General features: G+C 36.0%; 1 protein-coding gene across 6 annotated transcripts in view; it reads left to right on the forward strand.

Moving 5' to 3' along the window:
* Positions 1 to 25,676, forward strand: part of LOC106867777 (prestin) — a 93,469-nt gene that overhangs the window by 47,723 nt on the left and 20,070 nt on the right. For all 6 annotated transcript variants that reach the window (XM_089361996.1, XM_089361992.1, XM_089361991.1 and 3 more), the window contains 10 exons: positions 10,042 to 10,279; positions 11,378 to 11,768; positions 15,395 to 15,505; positions 16,150 to 16,367; positions 17,786 to 17,950; positions 18,525 to 18,680; positions 20,365 to 20,447; positions 21,526 to 21,673; positions 23,993 to 24,106; positions 24,368 to 24,445. In XM_089361996.1, coding sequence (XP_089218122.1) covers positions 11,441 to 11,768; positions 15,395 to 15,505; positions 16,150 to 16,367; positions 17,786 to 17,950; positions 18,525 to 18,680; positions 20,365 to 20,447; positions 21,526 to 21,673; positions 23,993 to 24,106; positions 24,368 to 24,445 — 1,401 coding nt within the window. In that variant the 5' untranslated portion in view covers positions 10,042 to 10,279; positions 11,378 to 11,440. The remainder of the gene's footprint in view (positions 1 to 10,041; positions 10,280 to 11,377; positions 11,769 to 15,394; positions 15,506 to 16,149; positions 16,368 to 17,785; positions 17,951 to 18,524; positions 18,681 to 20,364; positions 20,448 to 21,525; positions 21,674 to 23,992; positions 24,107 to 24,367; positions 24,446 to 25,676) is intronic.

Below are 25,676 nucleotides of genomic sequence, written 5' to 3' on the forward strand. Positions count from 1 at the left end.
GTGTGTGTGTATGTATTTGTGTATGTGTGTTGTGTTAAGGTATGCTTGTGTGTATGTGCGTACGTCTGTTTGTCTGTCTATCAGTATGATACAGTATATATATATGCATATATATTTATATGTATATACATATATGCATATATATATATATATATATATATATATATATATATATATATATATATATATATATATATATAGATATATGTGTGTGTGTGTGTGTCTTTGCTACTGCGTTTGTCTCCCACTACCGCTTGACAAGCGGTGTTGGTGTGTTTACGTTCTCATAAACTAGCAGTTCGAAAAAGACCGATAAAGTAAATACCAGGTCTAAAAAAATACTGATATCGATTCAACCAAAAATTCTTTAAACCTGCGCCACCAACACTGCTGCAGTCAAGCGGCTATAAACCAAGTAAAAGATATATATATGCTTATGTGTGTGTGTGTGTGTGTGTGTGTGTGTATACCTCATGCACAAAACTACTTGTACATTATAATCGCGTAAATGTTGATTATTCTACTGAGACTTGAACCCTGAACGTAATGTTTAGTCAGAACATAAAGGAAAGTGACTAAATACCAAATGATGTTTAGTTCGGCAGTCAAACGATTCTACCAGTCTTTGCTATTTTCTGTTAACACAGTTGTGGCGTTTATCGGAAAAACAAACTATAAACTTCCCCACTTTGAGATGCTCATTAATTTTGGAATCATAAATGTTCGTTTGTTTCTCATTTTTTGCTTGTCTAACATATGAGGTTATTGATTGTTCTTGCTGTTGCTGTCTATTTGCTGTGTGTCTGAGTGCTAAAGATCTGCAAAGAGCGGAGGTAATAAATGATATGTTGATAGGTAAAAGAACAAAAGTAATTTATATCGATATCAAGTATTTAAAATGGCGATGGATGACAAAATCAACAAAGTGCCAAAACAAGTAACTTCCGGTATATTTAGTTACATTTCTTTCTTTGCTGAGGATCGACCTTGACTTTCACTCATGCAGTGATTGATAAGATAAATATCAGTTGGGAAAGAACTGTTGTTCATGTCCGTCTACGTAGTTTGTGAATTTGTGCTAGTGTTAGATATTGTGCTCACATTGCGGTGTTGCAAGGTAGAGTATGGTTGGTTAAAAGCGTTTCCAATATTTGACTACACATGATGCAGCGAGTCTGAGAGACTTCGTCCGGTGCTTATAGAATTGGGTGATAAGACCTTAACCTGACTACCTAGCAGCAGCAGCAGAGTTGGTAATGGAAGTAGCAGAAACATTTACTAAACTACAAGTTCGAGTGGTCATTCAATGCTAGTTCCTTACTAACAGATTGTTAGTTTATATTTCATCACACAATGCCGTGAATTGGAGGAGGCTGTGAAGCATTGGCCAGAATACTTCTTGGCAAGCGTTCTGGCGCTCTGCGTTTCCACTTAATTTCTTACTGGAATCTGCTTTACCTGACATATTTTTGAGAACAATCCAAAGTGACAATCCAGTACTGAGATCGATGATTCATCTCTCTCTTATTCATCTCATCTCGCACCCTTCCCTCTCTCTTGAAGAAATTGGCTGTGGTCAAGATATGCCGTGTGACACGACGGTAACCCTGCAACTCCGCCAGAAGTTGAAGAAATGAACTTTTATCCCATGTGTTATATTGATGTCTAATCATATTCTAATAGATTATTAAACGATTCCAATTGTTTAAAGAATTGGATTTTCTTTTAAGAGAGCAACTTATAAACATTTTAAGTATTTTAATTTGTGAATTAGGTTCTTATTCATGGATCATTGTGGGATTGAACTGTAAGATGCCGAACATTGGTTACAGCCGAGAACTGAAATCGGTTGCGGATTATCGGAAGATTAACCTTGCTGAATATAATTCTTACAGATAAAGAATACATGCCTACATACATACATATAATCATTTTTGCTAATTATTTTGAAAAGGAGACATTCTACTCAGAATTGGTTAATTAGTTGCAGTGTGTTCTCAATTTTCTTTTTCTCTTTCATGAAACAACCACGAAAAGTTACTGGATCGATGTGTGTGTGTGTGTGTGTGTGTGTGTGTGTGTGTGTGTGTGTGTGTGTGTGTGTGTGTGTGTGTGATTATATGTTTATATGTTCTCTTGAAATGATCGCAGTATATTACTATGATTTTACCGAGATCGTGATACGGTGGGTAGAAATGTCATTTTCGTTGGAATTGAAATTCAGACAACATATCCAAGACGGCATCTTTGTTTCATGTAAAGGTATATTAATTATTTGTAAAAAGGAACAAAGCCAGTTTTTGTCGAGAGTAGTCGTACACAGTAAACAATATCGTTGCCTGTACCCCACCGTTACGTCTAACTTCAAATCCCTCGTCCTTTCTCGCCAAGAAATGTTAACAATAGAAAGGGTCACCTCTGTATTTGATACTTTATCCTTTCCCGAATACTGATCATGCATTCATTTATATAATACAGACCTCGATTTGTCTTCGTTTCATCTTATGTTTTCGATATATTGACTTTTCATGACATAATTTCAAGTTATTTCTAGACAACATACTTGACCCAGATAAATTCATCATTCCTTCTATAACCTAGCTTAGTAAGCAAATACTAAATATTACACGTGCGTAAGTGAATAGCAAACACAGGCCAACATTTCCGACTGTACAGTCAGAAAACAAACAAACAACTATTTTCTATTTGAATACTTAAAAAGCACGAGAGCAAGCTGAATGAAACTGTGTCTGGATACAAGTCATTGTCAAAAAGTAATGCTGCCAAGAGACTGTAATCTCAGAAGAGGTGCGAAAATATCGTCAAATTCTGTGGCGATATTATGTCAGCCATCTGGGAAATCCAGTACAAATATCGCAACGTGGTTTCGGGAGTTGTATAAATAAAACCTCATCGCTGGGTATTGATTCTGTTGCGCTAAACAAACGAGAAGTTAAATCCACACAATGTCTACATCACAGATCAACAATCTAATTGAAATGATTGCCTGATCAATATTCTATCAGTGTTTACTGTATGTGGAAGCACAGATAGCTTCTGTTAACCGTGAACATTGCCATTTTTACTTACAGCGTTTCTATCTGTTTGCCTACATATCTATCTACCTACTTATATATATATTCACCCCTACATAACAGCCTATACACACACACACGCACACACACAAACACACACATATATACATATATGTGTGTGTGTGTGTGTGTACTGACGCGTTTAAGTGAACGCTTTGCCTTCTACTCCTTCACTCCCTTCATTCTGCTCCTCAGCCCATTTCCTTTTCCTTCCACCTCACGCGCACTTGTTTTCCTTTTTTATACCTTTCCTGCCCCCACACTCACTAAGTTTCTCACTCCTCTTCGTGTCTACATTCCCATGTACTTTGCTTTGTCATTCAAATAATAGAAGATATGAGACTCGTCTGTATTTCCTTTGTTACCTCATTCACCTTAACCTTGATGAAAGACCATATCCGAAACATCACAAACTCTACTACCTATGGCAATATTACTTTATTCTTTCTGCTGACCCTTAGAAACATACTGACACCCATGTAAATATTTACATTGTAACATTTTACAAACAAACGTCTCAAAGTAATTAGATTTTTCGCCGCCACTTTGAACTCCACCAGTTTCTTACTTTTTAAAAAAATATTTCTGAGGTTTTCTGTTGACATTTTGATAGGTTTTATTTATTTTTCTTGCCCAGTTAGGCTATTTTTCACAACGTCTTTTGAAATTTGCTGTTTGTTTTTTTCCCTACCCTCACTCGTCAAATTTTCTTTTTCATTTCCTTAGATACAGTTTTTTTTTAATCGCTTATTTATGTCACTTTCATAGTTTTACTTTTAGTTTTTTCTTCATACAAATATTTACGATGTTTTTCCCCGTTGCTTGCTTATTTCGTTCCTATTTCTATTTTTTCTTTTCCTTCCTTTCTCTAATTAACGAATTTTCATCAGCTCTTCATTTTTTTATCTTTACAAATGTCGTTGTTAACCAATACGATAATTGTAGTTTGAGTTCATCCAGTCAAAACCTGTCTTAGATACGCAAGCATTATCACTGTTTGTATCTTAAATACCATTCTTATCGTGCATCTTTGAAGAAAACTAGAAAAGGAGAGCCTCTGAGCAGCACCTTGTGAAATTTCAACTTCCAGTACAATATACTAGACTACTTTTAGTAGGGCTTGCTCATTTTTCTCCCTCTTCTTCATATTTATGTATTTACACGCGCACCAAGAAAATGACGCGACTGAAACTTGAATCTTTTTGTAATTCAGTTTTATTTCGTCGACATTTTGTTGAACGAAATTCTCCAGTCCTTCTGCTGGTAAACCTGTCTTTTCAAGTGGAAGATCCATTGCGCCTTAAAGGAAGACTAATGGAATGTCTTTGAGAAAGCCGATTTCAAGTATCAGCTTTATCAGTCTAAAAATGCTATTGAGATGCTTTGTTAGAATTCACAAACGCTGTTTCTGAACATTTACCTGGTGACACAGTTTTAAAGACTAGCGAATTAAATTAAGCGTAAAGGTTTACTTATATTTTGTTTAGTTTATCCTGAAGAGAAGAAAAATTGAAACCAACCCCAGTAGGATTTGAACTCAGAATAAAAAAGCTGCCACTTGAAGTGGACATGAAGTATAAAAGAGATTAACGTTTCTTTGTCTAGTACTACCGTCATTCGTCTATGATATCTTCAAATCCTAAAATAGCTGATGCGAGGGTGTTTATCTCCCGGTTAGCCTTAATTAACAAGGCTCATCCATCGGCAACCATTTACTCCTTTTGTATAGGTTGTGATGATTATGTCTAATAAAACTGTTTCCTTTATAAGACAACATGAGATTGATTCTGAAGGACATAGATTGCTACTTCTGTCGTATCGAGTGAATGCGTAGAGGCTCCTTCGTCGCTTGGTATGTATTCCCGAAAAGTACCTGTAACACTGCTGTCTAGGTCATTGAAATATCAGTGACAAAACGAATCACTTTCCTAGCGCCCTCCTTCATTTCATTCCTCTCCCTTTCTCTGTTTGTGTGTCTGTGTCCTTGCGTATGCACACACGCACGCACGCACACACACGCACACACACGCGCACACACGCGCACACACGCACGCATAAGTATATATATATATATATATGTGTGTACATATATGTATATATATGTGTATATACATGTACACACACACACGCACGCACGCACACATACACTCATATAATATCATACGTGCAAATAGATTTTATTTATTTGTTCTAATTTACAGATGGGCTGATAAGATCAGATCTGACCTCTTCCTTGCAAAATTATAAGATAACGCAATCAAAATAACAACCTTGACTGGCGAACATCAACGAAACATACAAATGAAATCATGTAAAACCATCAACTCGTCGTTCATATGTAACATTTTACATTGTTTTAGAAAGTTCAGCGAATGTAACAATATTTGCGGAGAACCTCCAGTGTAATAAAAGAGGCTCTTTCATGTTAGTAGTAGTAGTAGTAGTAGTAGTAGTAGTAGTAGTAGTAGTAGTAGTAGTAGCAGTAGTTTAGTCATAGCCTTTGCTCGTTCAAACAGATGCGGCTCTTTCTTCAGTCATGTTGACGAGGGAGAACGTCTGCGTGGCAATGCGTTCTATTCGCAAAGGAAGCCAAAATAACCCTGAAATCAGATTTGGTTGTCTTCAAAAGAGAAGGACAGATTGGATAATCTTAGCCTTAGAAATGGAATGGTCACATTTGGAATGCCTTTGATTATAGGGTTGATAAACTATAGTTGAGCAGATTTTAAACTGCAGCAATAGCAACGATGGCAATCCCATTTCATTCTGTTAGCTCCCACAGTCTCCATGGCATCAAGCAGATGAAGATTAAATCATTTACCGGATAAAAAGAACGCCAGTAACTTCTGCACAATGTCATCTCAAAACCGAAAGAATGCACTCGAGAATGAAGTCTTAGAAAGCAGAACAAAAGAAAATGAAAAAATTAAAAGATGAAAGGGAATGAATTTGAGTGGCTCCGTTCAGTGAGGGTCGTCCTGAGGCTGGACTAGTAACATATGGGTTTTATCAAATTATACTTTTAATGCATAACATCGTTTAATGTTGAATACCTTAGTTAATTCATCAATGAGGTTGGAAAAACTCAGGGATGCCTTCTGTAAGAAATGTAAATAATTCAGTCGGTAGAAGGATGCTTAATGAAATGTGCCAACAAATTCTTATTGAGTCTAACTATAGCCAAAGTTTGGTGAAACAATGATTAGGCTAATGATTAATTCTGATCAACAAAAGCAAGGGAGGCAACCTCCAACATTTAACTTAATTGTAATTAATTCAAAATAGAATTCAAGGCGGTGAAATGCTTGAGATGTTAGATAGACTTCTTTGCAGTATTTGTTTCAATTTTCTGCATTCTGAGTTCAAGTCGTTGGTATTAATCCTTGACTTTTATCCTTTTTGGTATAGATATAATAAAAGTACAAGTCCAGATTAACAGATTAGTGGAACTGTTAGTGACAAACAAAATACCTTGCAGTATTTGTCCCGTTTCTTTGTGTTGTGAGTTCAAATTCTACCTCATATCATCGGCGGTTTCCACGCTGCAGGAAACTGGAACATGGTAACTTGGTTAACAGTGATAGGCCTCCAATGTCAGATGGAGCGAGGAATTGCTAGGAACAAACCCTCAGATCTTTTTATTTTTTGCTACCAAAATCTTTCCCAAAGTGTGACAAACGCTAACAAAGACTAAAATGCCATGTCTTCAACATAAAATCTAAATAGTTAATTAATTCCTAACCTATTTAATGTGGAGACCGAAGAAATGTCATTTAATTAATATCACAACCGGAGTGAAGAGAAAGAAAAATAAATATACTCAATTTTTTTTTTTACATACTAATGCATTTATAAACCTGACAGTTTGTTCAGATTGGCCGCTTCAGTGTCCCATTGAGTCTGATCGTACATCCTAAATAAAAGTAATTTTAGTCAAGATTCTCTTTGACTATTCCCCACCGGATGTTACCAAATTCGTTTAGCATTGATGACATTTTGATTCAACGTTAATGTTCTTTAGAATGCAGTTCGTTGGTATTTAACATCGAGTTCATAATTGGTTAGTTGAAAGATGAATATGATACTGGTGGCAGTGGTTTGTCGTGCTAGAAATTATTATTATTATTATTATTATTATTATTATTATTATTATTATTATTATCATCATCATCATCATCATCATCAGATGCTGATAGAATAAGTACCAGGCTTTAAAAAAAGGTACCGGGGTCGATTCATTCGACTGAAAGCAAAAAGATTCAAAGAGCTGTCCCAGCATGGCAACATCACTGAAGCAAGTAAAAGATTACACACACACACACACGCGCGCACACACACACACACACGCACGCACACACACACACACACACACACACACACACACACACACACACACACACACACACACACACACACACACACACACACACACACACACACACACACACACACACACACACACACACACACACACACACACACACACACACACAGTGTATTGTTCTGTTATTGGTGAGATCTGCCAAAAACTACTCCGTCCAGTGATAGATAATTATAATCTGATTCAAATCGCACTCCGGAATTTCAGAGTTTCTGTGGCCAAAAGCCATCGACAGGAGTGGAGGTGGGAGTGGAAATAAGTGTGACGTGATTTAAGAGAAGCCAATATCGAGATATAGCACGTAATTGTTTTTAATTTGTCGACTATTAAACGAGAAAATAGCAAAAACTAAAACTCGTAAATATTTTATCCTTTGGTCGAAATTCGTTAGACCTCTTCAATTAAAAGGAATTAACTTCGTTGATAAAATCATTTGAACAGCTTCTATGCAATTTATAAACACGTTCATCATATTTACAACGTTTGGGTCATATTAACGAGTGAAAAGATCGTCGCTTACGTGAATGGGCGCAAAGATGTTTTTCAATTGATTGCTGCATGAAACTACAAAATGTAAGGAACAAAACAACGGAGATTCGCGAAGGAAACTAAAGAAAGTAAAGAGAAGGACGAATATGATAAAACTTGAATTCTGATTCTTGTATGTATACCAAATTCTAAAAAATAATGGTGGAAACAATTAACCTCCTTCTCACCGGAAGTTTTGTGAAATATGCTTCTTTACTATTTTACATTTCGTTTCGATAGTCATCTGTCTGTTTCATGTTTAATATTACGAGAACGGTATTCTTTAGGTAGAGTCACACAATCTTGGCATCCACAGCATAGTTAGCTGTGTTGCATTACTAGAAAACACAACTTTTGAAATCGACCCTTGTATCATATTCCTTGCAGTTTGCATTGTTATTACATTTTAATTCTTACATAACTGGATAACTGATAACTAGAGGGATAAAACTTGTGTACTTTATTTTATCTTATTCATGCAAAGGTATGTAGATGAAAATGCAAGCAAAAGGGGTGAAGTGTTCGACTGACTGATACAACATTCTCCAGGGACGGAACTTTTATGTGGTCGTTCGATATATGTTACAAATAGCCAACGACAAGTTTTCTTCATACCATATTCTATTGTCGTAAAATACATGACCGGTAAACACGAGAATGCTGTCCGACATACAGCATATGATGGAGAGAAGAAAAAACAATAAATACCAAAACAAGATTCTTCTCAATACATAAACCGACAATATCTAAAATAAAAATTGGATTTCTCTGGAGTGCAAGCGTATAACTTCAGATTTAAAATAGTTTACTAGTTTTCCCCATGGCACAAGTGCTCCGATATATTGAGCTGATGCTTTGTACAGTTGGAACACAGCAAATACTTTGCATATTCTAGATTCCATCTTTCTCAAAAGACCTTCTGACTGACTCACCGCCATTCACACGCAAACTGCGATACAATTAGGAACGCATCGACATCAAGTATCCTCGTATATTCTCTTTTGTCGGTACAAAAACGTCTTCTGAAAGTTTTTTAAAACAAACAGCTGAACCCCAACAGATGCATGGTTCTGAGTTCAGTCCTACTGCGTGGCACCTTGGGCAGGTGTCTTCTACTATAGTCTCGGGCCGACCAAAGCCTTGTGAGTGGATTTGGTAGACAGAAACTGAAAGAAACCCATCGTGTATATATATGTATATATACGTATGTGTGTGCTTGTGTCTGTATTTATCCTCCCACCATCGCTTGACAACCGATGTTGGTGTATTTAGGTCATCGTTATATATCGGTTCGGCAAAAGAGACCGACAGAATAAGTACTAGGATTAAAAAGTCCTGGGGTCGATTTGTTCGACTAAAGGTGGTGCTCCAGCATGGCTGCCGTCAAATGACTGAAACAAGTAAAAGAATAAAAGTACACACACACACACACACACACACACACACACACACACACATATATATATATATATATATATATATATATATATATATATATATTTCATTGACTATATGCGGTATATATTGACAGACGAGCTATATATAATGAGATAAACAGTTATATAGTGACGAATAAGCTATGTAATTGTATATCAATTGTGAAAATAGTTAAAGCATGTAAGGAAAAAGAAATTTTTTTACTCAGGTAAAATTTTCAATGAGACGCGAACGAGAAGAAAGAAAGAAGGAAATGGCGATGATTATTTATTCACACACACACACACACACACACAGAGAAACACACACGTGCATACTTGCACGTACACACATACATACACTTAACATTGAGAGATAGATAGATAGTTAGATGAAAAGAGAGAGAGAGAGAGAGAAAAGAATAAAGAAAGTGCGAGTGAGGGGACGTGATTGAAAAAGTCAAAGGCTGGCAGCCATACAGTCATACAGGCAGACAGGCATGATGTCAAACCGTTTATATAATTACTAAGATAGTGTTAACACGCTTAATGTGGTTTGTACTGAAATAGTTAAATGGAATCTCTAAAACGTATTTACGCAATAATTTTCTTGTCGTTTCAGTTTATAGTGTAAAGGGAAGACACAAGAGAATTATTGGTAAAGAGTCAGATTTTATGAAGAACCGTCCGAAGAAGGCGGTTTTTAGTAGGTCCTGGCCTGAACTTCCACCAGTTCCAAATACTGCACTACTACCAGACATCACTATTACCATTTCGAACATTGCTACTATCGTCAATACCTGTACAACACTCTACTAAATGAAGCAGCAGTAACACCAGTGGTATATGCGTCCATAAATGTAAGTAATATTACTCTTTCTGTTTCTTTTTTTCTTTCTAAACTTGTTTGTAGAGTGGCAGAAATAACAGCTTGATGTTATACATGACTTACAAGTTTGACAAACAGTTTTAAAAGTGAAATAAATTAGTCTGTAATAACAGCTTAAGTTGACAAAGGGTTCTGTCCGAAACGTTAGATTTTACATTTCAGCAAACCATTTAATTCTCCTTCCGAACTCGCTGTACTCACTAAATGTTGACGCAAACCATATTGTATGGAATCCCCAAAATTAAGATTTGGTTGAATAGATGTTGTAGTTCTGAGCTTGTCTGCAATAAAGCTGTAGATGTGGTTACTCCTGTTGTAGTAGTTGTTATTGCTGCTGTTCTCAAACAGAAGTTGTTATAATTGCTTTAAGAGAAGTTAGTATCGTAGCCCAAAGAGACGTTGTTATTGTTCTGGTTGCTCCAATAGAATTTTGATCTTCCAGTTAGAGTGGTTTAATTAAACAGCAAACAACTACAGAATTTTGATTGTATCTTGGTCAGGAAATCTTTAGTAGTACACAGCATGGATTAATTATCAAAGCATCACAATCAAAAAAAGTTTCCCATTCACTAACTAAGATTTTTTATGCCGTTGCTAATGGTACTTATTTAATCGACCCCGAAAGTATAAAAGCAAAGTCGACCTCGGTGGAATTTGAACTCAGAACGTAACTGTAGACGAAATACCGCGAAGTATTTCGCCCGGCGTGCTAGCGTTTCTGCCATTTCGCCGCCTTGCTGTTATTTCTTTCATGTTGCGTCACACTTAGAGTCTTCTCTAAGTGTGGAGGATTGACCGAATCGGTAGAGCAACGAACCAAACTGTGTTGGTCTATTTGGTTATGTCACTTTAAGTCTTAGGTTCGAATCCCGTCAAAGTTAACTTCACCTTTTGTTCCTTTGATAAAATATTGACGTATTTCTTATATTAAAGCAAATACACTCTCACCCATTCACCTTACATTACTGTAAAAATTTGCCAACTTTATGAATAATATAAGAACTAATAATAATAATAATAATAATGATAATAATAATAATAATAATAATAATTGGTATTCTTATTGTAGAGAAACCTAAATAAATCAAGAAGAGAAACTCCTCCTACATCCCTTCATTTATAAACACCGAAAATGTGTGATTCGAACACGGAACTGAACTCGTTAAAAGTTAACGGTGGCGTGAGCGAACCGAATACGCTGATAGAAATTCGTCGGCCTGCCTATAACATTATTGGATTCCGGGAAAAATTCCGAAAGTCTAAACCACCAGAGAAGACTTTCAAAGAGTGTGTCGCACAGCAAGTACGAAGTTGCACCAGTTGTTCCAAAGAAAGATGCAAACAAATCTTAACAGATACATTCCCGTTTCTGGGAATTCTTAAGAAATACAATGTGAAGACGGATTTACCTAACGACCTGGTGTCTGGACTTACAGTGGGTATCATGCAGTTACCTCAGGGTGAGTAGATACGACGTACTCCTATTTCTCTGCTCCTCCTCTTTCTCCTTTAAAACACCTCTCTATAAATATGGAATGTGTCTCTGTATGTAAGATATGTCTATCTATCTATCTATCTATCTATCTATCTATCTATCTATCTATCTATCTATCTATCTATCTATCTCCTTTTCTAACCACCACATAGAACCGCATTCATACTTGTCCCTTAACCCCTTTACTTTTTTCTAACCTTCCTTTCTCAGTCATTATTCTCTTATTCTTTTTCCTTTTCTATCTTTTCGGTAAAGTGTTGGCGTCCGAAACGTCAAAACTATCTTTCTTAAGTGTTTGGCAACATATTTAAAAACCTATTCCTCACGTACTGTCTTCTTTTTGTGCTCATTACGTTCTCGCTCTCTCTCTGTATATATATATATATATATATAAAGCATAAAGTCAGTGGGTATGAGAGATAACTTCCATAGGATTCAAGCCATTTCGCGGAATTCATGTGGTATTATTTTGGGCATACAAGAAAGTATACGTACCTGTTTGCCTTGATACATATGCTCAGCATTACACAATAGAATTCTAAGTTCACAAATTAATGTAAATAAAGAAAGGTAGGTCGCCAAATCACCGGAACACATGGTTACATCAACATTTCAACACTAAATATACACACAAAATTAAGTTTTTATATTTAGAATGTATGGAAGACCAGATTGGACAAAATTTCAATATATGTATGTACACACATATATTATGTTTTAAATACAAAATATTTTCCTTGTGAATTTTATATTGTAAACAAGAAAGTTTTCTTGTATATTTGTATCCATTTTCTTCACGTTTTCAAATAATTTCCTAGTGGTTTGTTTATAGAGTAAAATTGTTAAATCCACTGTTATCCTCGAAGATCTTTATAGTTTCATCTCAGGATGAAGTATACTGGCGTCTGTTGCAACCTCTTCTGCGGTAAGTGGAGTCAAAATGATTGGTGCAGATGTTATCTGCGAAATTTGTATTTATATCAATTTGAATATGTATCGAAAGTCAGATGTGTAGCTTTGTTTATGTCCCGTATACATTGTCTGTATGCTTATCGAAGCTCTCTACTCTGTTATGAGTATTGTTCTCATGCTTAATCGTCTTTTTCCTTTTTAATGTGGAATTCTGCAGTGTATAGACGAGTTATCCACTAACGTTTTCCAATTGAATTTTGGTTTGGTTTGTGTCGTGTCGTGTATTACAATTGATATTTAGAAGTGCATATGACTATGAAAAGTTAGATTTGTATGGTCACTATTATAGCCGCTGATGCTGTTAAAGTTTGCAGTTTTTATGTTTGCAAATAATATTTGCGAATCTCATTAGTCATTAGAAGCTTGTTTGCGAGACTGCACGGCGGCGGTTTGTGATTGATAAGAACATTCTTAATCTTAGTGTTTTTTTGTGTGTATATAATTAGTGTCAATTTACAGTTTGGTATAATGCATATTGTGTTTTCCATTTTTGTAAAGTTTTGATGACCGGATTTGATTCATAAAATTCACTTTTAAAAGGTGTGGTATTTGTTTTGCTGTAGCTGTGTCTGTATTGTTGTATGGTTTAGAATATTCGTTGCTAGTTACTGTTTTATTCAGCAGATTCCTTCATCTTCTACTTCGTTTGCTGAGATGGATATAAATGTTCTTCTAAGTTAAATATAAGAATATTTTTTATTCAGATTCTTTTAAAAATATAAATGTTGTCCCTGATATTTTATCTGTATAGAGATATTTGCTATTTCCATGTAAATATATGTTGATATGTTGTATTTGTGCTTTTCATACATACGGACGCGATTATCTGTTGATTTTTATTTAAATGTTTATATCTAGAAATGGAGTAGACTTGATGTTGTTTGCACCATTCTTCCTTTAATTTCTCGACATCTTGTGCATCCATTACAACGGGTATATCATCCATAGACCTTGCCTATATCACGTGGTTTTTACCTCGATACTACTTTCTTAACTATTATTGCCATATTGAAGACATAGTACGTGGGCCCTCAGAAAGAATACTTGAAGATTCTGTCTTTCGTTATATAATTTTCTCTGTGAACAGTGAAAATGTATTTCTGATGTGCAGTACACAGATAATTCTCTCCTCTATGTTAGTTGACATCGTGCATGGTTTTATTCTTGAGTTTGTATTCATTATTTAAAAAAGTCTCAACCATGTCTGCCTCAACAAAATTATTAACTCGACTTTCCACACCGAAACGAAACATGTTGTCTGCATCATTGATTTGTTTTAAGCTTAATTCTCTTCGGATGACACTATCTTTATTAAGTGTTCGTTTGATAATGTTATCTAATTGTAGAATTATTTTGTGTGCTGGTGAATTTATATGAAAAATTATGTATCTGAGGTGGAGGAGTTGTTTGTGTCATTTTACTATTCTGTAGATATGTGAAAGGATGAATTCTTCGATATAATTGGGTAAATAAAGTACATCTAATGGCCGTATTATTATTGTTTTGAATTCTTATAGATTTGTTTTTGTCGTTAAATAAATTATTAGTTTTTGCGATGTATTTGTTTTCGGGTTTAGCCTTGGTTACCAACATAGTGCTTTTGTCAATCATACATACTGTTATATCGTCGCTAGTTTTTGAAATTATGTAGAGTTTGTTAAGTTTCATGTTTTGTATTTGTTTATTACTGTGTGGACATCAATTTTATTACATTCACCTCGGAGAATAAAATGAAGTTTATTGTCCGTGTTTATAATGTGTTGTTTTTGTTGTTTTTTTATCTCTGCGATTTTCTAGCTTTGGTATAGTGGCTCGATTTCAGTGGTTTTCAATCACATTGCTACTACCGACAATAAAGAGACAACACCGCACACCAACATCACTTCATTCCTAAATTAAGACCATGAAAGTCTAGAAATATTGATGGTGGGTTTAGAAACCCTAATGTCACAAACTGAAAAAAGATTCCTGCGAGAATACAATAAAAACTCTTGAATGTAAAACACAACATAAACGCACGTGCGTACACATCCATCTCTCTCTCTCCCTCCCTTTCTCCCTCACTTTGTTTACGTGCCTATCCGTCCCTCTGTCTCTACGAATGTTTGTTTGCCTCTTCATCGATATCTCTGTCTACCCTCCTCTATTTGTCTATCTCTGTAATTGTTTGCTTATCTACCGAGATAGACAATCCAGAATGTTGCAATCCTTGGGGTAAAAGGATTAGCTGAAGTGTTTAGTGAAGTGTTTTGATGGTGAGGAATAATAAAGGAGGCAAATGCTTCCAGTAGAACTTGGTGGAATTAAGAGTGAAAAAGGAGAGAAAGGCGCTGCACATTTGTCTGTCAGTAGTTGTTGTATGTTAATAAGATTTTGTTGAATTGCTCGACTGTCCTTGTTGATGTGGTCTCGTGTGTCTACCACTTGAACTGTCCCATAACTGGACTCAACTATTCACATCACATCAACATGATCAATCTTTCTTTTTTCGTCATGGTCAATATTCTAAAACACACATAGGTTCCTTGGGTACTTATAAGAGTACCGATAAATATTGCCGATAAATTCAATATTATTAATATATTCACCTTGTTTTCCTCTACAAATATCAATTAACAGGAATGGCGTACGCGCTTCTGGCTGATCTTCCACCCATTGTTGGTCTCTATGTGTCATTTTTCCCTCTCTTAACATATTTCTTCTTCGGAACGTCCAGACATGCAGCAATGGGTAAGTTTAAAATTTCGCAAGTTTATTTAATATTCCCGAATTTATGTATTGCTTTTGTAGTTGTTTAGGTTCAGATCAACTTTGATGAAACAAAGTTTGGATTAATGGTGTTTTACCCTTCAACTCTAAAGCCGGTAGCGTACGGTTTGCGAGCGATTTGATTGATGTTTCTAGCAAGTCACGTGCCCACATAACGACTCCCTCGTTGGCTCGAAGTTATCCATTTGTATGTCAGAGTTGTGTATAATGTTTATTCAGTTTAATCGATTCTGATGTATTACGGTACGTTCTTTACTTACCTCAGGGGAAAAGCCTCGAACCAGGCGGAATTTGAATTCAGAAAGGGAAATACCAGAGTCCAAATTAAATACAATAATGCTTTTATCATTGCTTGATCCCAGGTAAGGAGAGATGAAAGATAGCCGACGGACGAGTCGTTAAATAACAACGAAATGTGTCGGTTCGACTCTCATCCCAAGACTCCGAAAAATCTCTTTTGTTATCTAATTACACAATGAAGCTAATTATAAACGGGTAGTGATCTCATATAATTATTTATTGCTAATTACACTGCGTTGGTGTTACTCTTAATTCATTAACACAATTTATATGTGTGTGTAAATCGTGGTTTCTCTTTCTCTTAGGTACAGTGGCTGTGGTGAGTTTAATGATTGGTTCTGTAGTGTCCAATATCGAGTCATCGGAATCCTCTACCTCCAGCGGGGCCTTGAATATTTCACTGACTTCGGACATGAACACTACAGAACAAGAATACTCAGTCAGTTCAGATGCCTTCGATGAAGTTGTGATGAAGAAAATACAATTGGCTGCAGCGATCACGTTCATGGCTGGAATAGCCCAAGTATGTTACCTTATTGTCTTCTCGTCTTACAACTTCCTATTCTCTCATTCTTTCACTTCCTTCTCTTCACTTCTCATCGCCGTCATCGTTAAAGTGGTCTTTTTCATTCTCATCATCATTGCTGTTATTGTCCTCGTCACCACCAGCAACATCGTCATGATGATGATGATGATTAAGACCACGACGACCACGACCACGACACAAACTTCCTAATCTTATATTTTTATGAAACAATCTGAGAGAGAGAGAGAGAGAAGCATTCTTTATTATTATTATTATTATTATTATTATTATTATTATTATTATTATTATTATTATTATTATTATTATTATTATCATCATCATCATCATCATTGTCTTTGCACAGCTTCTAACACTGGAGATGTACTACGGTGTCAGCTGTTCACTATCACTGAACTAAGGTAACACCTCTTATTTCTCGAGCACCTTCCGGAGTATTCGAGCGGTTCCAAGCAGTGTTGTTTTCTGCAAGTGCTCCACCCTTATTGCAGCCCCTATTTGTTCCATGTACTTCTCGAGATATTATTATTATTATTATTATTATTATTATTATTATTATTATTATTATTATTATTATTATTATTATTATTTTCTTAATTCCAGATTAATCTGGAATAAAATTAGGAAAATATGAATATTGCATCAATCACTAGGGACATATTGAGATTGACTGGATCGAAAGAATATTTATGGAATATTTATAAAAATAATAAAATGAAAGAAACATTATCGAAATTAAAATAGAAGACATAATTAGGAATGTCCGGTTCTCTCTTATCATTTGGAAGCAACTGAATCTTGTTCTTTGTTTAAAACACCGGAAGGACATATGAGAAATGTAGTACTAAATACACTGTGTCTCAAAAAATAAACGGTTTGGTCACGACCGGAATACTTTGGATAATTGTTCTGCTCAGTCAAGATTGGAGATAAACTGCAACGAACGTTTCACTTGGATTCTATATTTACACACTCTTTTGTAAGACATCTAGTGCGGAGTTACTGTGTCAGTCGACTCTCGCATAACCTTGATTTCTTTATATTTCATAAAGCATGAACTTCGTATAACATTAGACTTGTACACACCAACTTCAGAAACCCTTAACTTCAAATACGATCAACATCACAATCATCAACTTCATATTCTGCCCACTTTTCATACACCACAAATCAACGTGGTCGCCCTTTCAGAAATAACAGAAAAATGTTTCAAACAGAAGGACACATAACGATAAGTCTGCTTGATCAGCCAGCATGGGGCAATACTACATCAGTGTCATTTACAATTAACATCATACAAAGCCATAAATCTCATGCGCTATTTCATTCATATTATAACTAAAAATACTAAATTCTTCTTGGATGTTTTATTATTTTAAATCTGGTTTCCCTTTCAGGTGATAATGGGGTTTCTCAGAATGGGCGTGGTTACAACTTACATGTCTGAATGTTTGATTGGTGGATTTACAACTGGTGCAGCTGTACACGTATTTTCAAGCCAAGTGAAGTATGTCTTAGGTCTTAAGATCAAGCGGTTTGGAGGAGTGTTCCAACTGTTATTCGTAAGTATCGTAATCCTCGTGTCGTACTACAATGCCCATCACCGCTCTTTCCACGCCATTCACTTCTTCACTTGCACTTCCGGTAGCCTGATTTATAGTACCGTCTGCTCTCTTAGCCACTACCAATACATTGGAGAACCTGGTCGGTATCTAGCTGACTCGAGACATCAGACTCGGCAAAGACACCCCCAGTCTCGGGCCACTTCTGCTCAACTGGTCATCTCTGTCTATGTTCGGATTCCCGTCTCTGTCTGGAGCAGGAATCAATTTTCTCTTCAGTCCCTCATCGTCTAAATTCCCCATCTTTTTTCATTTAAACCCTTCCTCCGCATGCACTTGCACACATCATCCACACACCTCTTACATCCCCGCTGTCCTCTCGACTTCTACCCCACTACACATACACTACGCCATTTACCCAACATCACACATACCGTTTAGCTTCAAACAGTATATACACATATATATATATACACCTACACACACGCACATCCACGCATGCGCACACAATATATGTAAAGTAATGTTATCGTTCTTCAATGATTAGATGTGTCTTGAACGATTTTCATTTCAGACTTACATTGAAATCTTCAAAAACATTCACAAGACCAACCTAGTCGAGCTGGGAATTTCATGCATTTGTATGGTCATTATATATTTAGTGAAGACCCAGATAAACCAAAGATTCAAAGATCGATTAAAGATCCCACTTCCTATTGAACTTTTCGTGGTAAGTAAAGTTACAATCATTTCCTTATATATATTCTAGCTGATCACTTTTTTTAAGACTCGAATTTCTTTCAAAATTCTTAACACGAAGGATTGAAGCACTCCAAGTTTACCAAAACATTATGTATCTGTCTTCAATGCCAAGTTTGCCCTCATTAGTTGTTTCATAGTCATGACTATGACCCCGGCGGAATCAACGGAAACTAAAACTTCTAGTCATTTTAGAAACGATTATATCCAACCCAATGAAATATATTGTTTTCCATTCAGTTTTTCGAAATTTAACTGTTTTTTTTAAAATTATAAATATTAAATTATTTGCATATGAAATAGGAAGTCCGATTTGAGGAATAGTTGATTGGTAAATCTGAGGGTTCGAAATATCACGTCTTCCATTGTGTGTAATGCAGTACATAAGACTTTAAAGAAACGGAATACAATGTTGAAATAAACATTAGAAATTAGCTTTATGTATTATGTAAGTCTAAGGAAAACCTTTAAGAAGAAGCTGCGAAGGTGATCGGGCGTATCATTGTGGTGTAAGAAAAGGGGGCGACGAAGAGAAATATAATGTAGAAAGAATCATTAAAAATGGAATCGGGAGTTCAATAGAAAAACAACTACTCAAATTTCTGATAATTTAAAACTAAAAGATTGGTCAGGAGTGATAAGAATATTTCAGAAACTGTTAAAAGAACAATTAGCAGGAGTGATGACGTTGAGCACAATTGGAGCTATTGTAAACGAGACATTAACCAGAAATATGATATGTTGAGAAACGATTGAAGATAAAACGAGAAAAAAATAACGAAATTGGAAATAGTGTATTTGAGGAGATGGCGATGGCTTTCTTCCATTAATTTGCTCATTTGTTATACGAAACAACGTATTTAAAAAAAAAATATTTGTTGACATATGAAAGGTGCGTTACGTTACTGTTGCCATTGTAACAAGACAATCTCGAATGTTACGAGAACAGTAATATATGCAGAAACATGGGATATAACCAGGAGAGCTGATGGATGAAAACTTTCAGATTTCATGTTCCCATGAACGACGACAAACCGAATCCTTAATCAGTGTTTCGTTTTTTTTTTATGTATATTATTTTATATTATCAAGGCAAATGGATATTAGAAGTAGAGTAATATTGTAATATTTAGAAAATTTGTAGTATTTAGTCAGGAGTATCATGCAAAGAACAAAAGCGACGGAGATAAGCTATCACACTGGAAAATCCCTCTTCTGATACCCAGGGTCCAAGCTTTTCCCGTAAGATGTCAGTTCAGTTTTCCACCATACTTCTCTCCAGGAAATACGTTACATTCCTCGCAATTCCAAACAGATCTAGGCACTCGATGATCCACGAATGTGGAATCATATCATAAGCTTTACGATAGTCAACTCAGGCCATTCCCAAATGTGTTCTCCTTCGTTTACAATCTTGCATTACCATTTTGTCTATCAATAATTGATCTTTGGTACCTCTGCGTCGGTAATATATCGTTATCATCAAGAAATTTGTACAGTTCTTCTGCAATTCTTTCTGACAGTAGTTCTACTGCTAACTACTGTTAGCTAATCACTAATAGCTTTCTTTTCCATTGTGGTTATTTAGGATGTTGAGTACACGAAATGTACTTAAGCGCATCGTATATTATATTAAATATTTTTATTAATTGTAGGTCGTCACGGGAACACTTATATCACATTACGTCCGTTTGAAAGAAAAGTTTGGCATCAGAACCGTCGGCAAAATACCAGCTGGGTAAGCTTCAATCATTATTATTATTATTATTATTATTATTATTATTATTATTATTATTATTATTATTATTATTGTTACTATTATTATTATTTGATGAAAACCCACAGCTTATTTTGCTGAGTATGATGGAAAGTGTCAGCTGTCCAGCCAGCAGACTAAGGTGACACTTGTTTACTGGTCAGGCTTCAAGAACCTAGCAAAGAATTCTTGCAGCTCCAAGCAATGCTGATTTTTGTAGGTGTTCAATCTTCACACTTGCACCAATCTTTTTCAGCCATGTTGGTAGTTGAGTGCTGATACTTCCAAGTGCACCAATTCCTATTGGGATCACGTCTACTCTCTTCATTGACCAAAACCTTCGTATTTCCCACTCAAATCGTCGTTGTTGTTGAGTTTTCCTTCTTTCTCTTTGATTCTGTTGTCACCGGGGCAAGCTGTGTCGATTATCATACATACTCTTTCTTTTTTACCACCACAACTATGTCCGGTTTCCGATGTCTGGTCAGGTGATCGCACTGAGACATTGCGTCTCACAAGATTTTGCAATCTTAATTCTCGGTGACTTCTTCTGGGGTTTTCTCATACCATATCTTTACTCTTTGTAGGCCTGATTTCCACAGAGCTCCTAATGAATCATTCTTGCCACATTCTCATGTCTTTTGTACTCACGTCGTGCCAATTCCGGGCATTCGCTAACGATGTGCCATACCGTGTCGCCCCTCTTACCACATATTCTGCATTTGTCACTGTCGTTAGTGTTGTTGATTCTGCACTTAACATAGTTGATCCTTAAAGCTTGTTCTTGAGCTGCGCATATAAGTACTTCTGTCTCTATCTTCAGGTCACTCCTCCTCATCCATAGTCACCGGTCATCTGCATCTGTTTTGGCGTTCGTATCTCTTGCAAAACTGACCATAGATATATAACAGCACGGAAAGAAATGGAATACATTGTTGAAATAAACATTAGAAATTAGCTTTATGTATTATGTAAGCTGAAATCTATGTTATAGATATGCGTATGTAGCTCATCCGCTAATATATGTATAACATTATAAATTTAACCATTTCTTTCTCAGCCTTCCGCCACCCAAAGTTCCGGATTTTGTATCAGCCCAGTCGTACGTCGGTGATTCCATTGTTATCGGAATCGTTGCCTTTGCTCAGTCTGTTTCCTTGGCCAGTTTAATGGCGAAGAAACATAATTACGATATCGACTCGAATAAGGTGAGACATAATTCTTTTATTCTTTTATTCTTTTACACGTTCAGATATTCAACTGCAGCCATACTGGAGCACCACCTTAAAAGGGTTTTAATCGAAGAAATCGACCCCAGGACTTATTCTTTGCAAGCCTGGTACTTATTCTATCGGACTCTTTTACCGAACTGCTAAGTTACGGGTACATAAGCACACCAACATCTGTTGTCCAGCATTGGTGAGGGGAAAAACACACACACACACGCACACACACACACACGCACACACACACACATAATTGTTTATATCCACACACACACACACACACACACATATATATATATATATATATATGTACGACGGATTTCTTTCAGTTTCCACTCGCAAGGCTTTGGTCGGTCCGAGGCTATAGGACAAAACGCTTGCCCAATGTGCCACGCAGTGGGATTGAACCCACACAGCCACGCCTGCGCTTATTAGCTTTGATACACAACCGTTTGAAATTGTAATTGTAATTGTAATTGTTTGAAATGGTTGAAATTTAGTCTCAGTTGCTAACATTCCTTCATTCTGTGATAGTCCAAGAAAGAAACCATTCTAAAATGAAAAAAAACAAATAAATGGTATCTTAGTTTTCATAATCCAGATTTTATTTTTCTCTCTGACTAAACAGTGGAACGAAGTTACTGGATTCTACAAAGATATCTGAGATCCCACTATTTGGTCGGTAAGAAATAAGCAGGGGAGGAATAGGTTGCTGAAGAGGAGCCTGCGCCGCAGAGTCGTAAAGTCTGTTATTTTGCCACGGCTTCACGATTCGGCAATTCGTCTTCTTTCATAAGAAATTTACTATGTCCTTGAAACGGACACTTCGTCTTCGTAGTCTCAGTTCCCATTTGTAGTAGTGGTAGTAGTAGTAGTTGTAGTAGTAGTAGTAGTAGTAGTAGTAGTAGTAGTAGTAGTAGTAGCAGTAGCTGTAGTAGTAGTAGTAGTTGTAGTAGTAGTAGCAGTGTAGTAGTAGCAGTAGTAGTAGTAGCAGTAGAGAGAGAGAGAGACAGACAGAGAAAGTGAGAGAGAATTGAAGCAATAGAATAAGAGAGTTGAAGAATTTGATAATAGAAAACTTCAGCGCCTTGGTTCAAAATGCAAATTCACTCTTCATTTTAGGGGAGACTACCGAAAATAAGAGGCAATGATAACATTTAGCTAGTCTTGGAGTTGATGAAATTAAACTTAACTCTTTTATAAGCTCAGAGAATTCATGAAGGAAGGAGTGGACATACTTCTCTTCAGTTGCTGTAGATTTCAGCGTGTATGAGTCAAACATCTTCCCTCACAGATAACTGGTGTGTGAACCGCATAGGTTAATGCTATGTAAAAGAACCGAATCTATTACAGCACCTTTTCTGAATACTTACTTTGCGATAGTCTAATGATTAACTCTTCGATTTCTCGTTGAAGAATTGACTCTTTCACCGCCAGTTTTTGACGTCATTCTTGCCTTCTAGATCAAAGATTTTAAATACATTATTTGTATAATACTAATTCTTCGAATTATTTCCATCGTACAATTCACATCTCCGACACACATGCAAAAACATAGGAAGAATTTTGTTTCTCATTTCTTTATTTTAAAATCCTTTTCCCTTTTGTTTACGCCGAATAATTCTGTCTTTTAATTCGTTTTCCTCTTTTCATTGCTTTACGTATCAACAAATAAACAATTTGGTCATAGTACGGAGGAAAGTCAAACAACAGCGGCGCAGGCGTGGCTGTGTGTTAAGAAGTTTCTCTCCCAACACACACATTCATATATTTATGGGTATACCTTTGTGCTTGACATTCAGTTTTGTTTATTTGCATCTCAGTTATCCAGTGGTTCGGCAAAAAGAAAAACAAAAAAAAAACGATAGAGTAAATACCAGGCTTTAGGTAATGTGTTCAATTCGTTTGACTAAAACCCTTCAAGGTGCTGCTCTAGCATGGCCGTAGTCCCAAAAAGGTAAAAGATAAAAAGTAATTATGCTACGAAGGAAAATACCTCGGGTGGGGAGAGTTGGGTATGTGAAAAGTACACGCCATAGGGTTCCACGTATGCAATGGGATTAATTTAGAAACTTTGATTAACTCAGATTATATTTGTAATCAGCTGACGAAATCTCCTTCTGGACGTATTTCAAACCTAAAAACAAAACGCGGAGATGAAAAGACCAATTATTTCAACCAACCGTAGACATTTTTTTAAGGATGATGCAAATAGGAGTGACCGTTGTGTGTGATATCAATCGGTGATGGAGAAAATGGAAAGGCTTTTGACCCTGCAACTTGTGATCTGTTCTTTTGTAGGAAATGAAAGCCTACGGTTACGGAAACATCGTTGGCTCCTTCTTTTCGTGTTATCCATTTGCTGCATCGGTATCTCGTACATCCGTACAAGACTCGGCTGGAGGAAAGACTCAGGTAAGGAGATGAATATGTTGCTCTCTCTCTCTCTCTTTCTCTCTCTTATCTCTCTCCCTTCCTTCCCCTATCTGTCTATCTATCTATCTGTCTGTCTCTTTTTCTCTCCATCTTTTCTTTGTAGTATAACATCTATCCATCCATCCATCCATCCATCTAGTCAGTCAGCCATTCTTCTATTAGAACACACCACCATTATCCCCCTCCTCCTCCGCTTCCTCCTCCTCTTCCTCCTTATCTTCATCATTTCTTGTCTTCCAGGTAGCCAGTCTTTTCTCCTGTGTCCTGGTACTAATCGTTATAATCGTAATTGGGCCTTTGTTCAGAGACCTTCCAAACGTAAGTATTTTTGCTTCATTTTCATTACTTTCTACTCTTGTATATATGCCCAATACACGTTAGTAAACCATTCTTCACTATTTTAAACATCGCCACACCCTTGATATAGTAAAATAAAACTGGGGTAAACTAAACAGAAAAGAAATTGACAAAGCAAAATCCCAAAATGGTTCATATTTGGTTGATTAAAAATTTAATGGCAAGTATTTATTGACCTTTTTCTTTTCTTTAAAAATCGGCACGAACTTTCCGGACAACCCAATACATTTATGTAATATCTATATTAGTATATTACGTTTATATATTATACTGCTCAATAGGGACCTACATTAAAGGCGAAATCAGTGGTTATTGTGCGTGAGTTGTCAGCTGATATTTTATGGGGTTTGAATTAGTTGAATCTTTTGCTATTGCTTACACGCACACGTACATACACACACACACGCACACATGCACGCGTATACATACGCACACGCGCACACAAACACACACAAGCACTAACACATACACGCGCTCACACACATACACATACATATAATAAAGATACTGGTATGAGAGGACCATAAAAATGGTGCATTCAAAAGAAATAAACTTGAATTAATGTTAAATAATGCACTGGCATAACATACATTCATATACTTTAAATAGCCTTTCATAATAAGATTGTTAAAATCGTAATAATGAAAATACTGTGAAGAATCGGATCCAAAGAGAATTTAATATGAGGGTTTGTTTCATGTAAATTGTTTTTAGGCCAATAAAAACAATAAATACTTTATTTCGAAATTGTTAAAGACTTAAACCCTGTTGAGCTTATGCCATAAAAATGACAGTGACCCACTCATATGCTGCAAGTTATTTGTATTCATGGCTTACGCAGTGGACTGCAGAAAAGTGTTTGGAGATAACGATCCAGAGTTTTGCTTCTTTGATTTGTATGAGGATAATATTACTTACAAAATCCCTTGAAAACTTTAGCCATAAAAGAGTAGAACGTGGCCCCCTTTTGTCAGTTCTAGCATTAAGTGCATGACAAAATGTTTTGTGAACATAGCATATAAGAAGTCTAAAGGCACATAATATATATATATATATATATATATATATATATATATATATATATATATATATATATATATATATGTAAATATATAAAAACAAAAAGATAAAGAGAGCAAAGGTAAGATTGGAGAAGTATTTTATGGATAGAGTCTTACAGCTGTTTCTGGGA

The sequence above is a fragment of the Octopus bimaculoides genome, chromosome 13 (assembly GCF_046866305.1).
Source record: "Octopus bimaculoides isolate indiv1 chromosome 13, ASM4686630v1, whole genome shotgun sequence".
Classification (NCBI taxonomy): domain Eukaryota; kingdom Metazoa; phylum Mollusca; class Cephalopoda; order Octopoda; family Octopodidae; genus Octopus; species Octopus bimaculoides.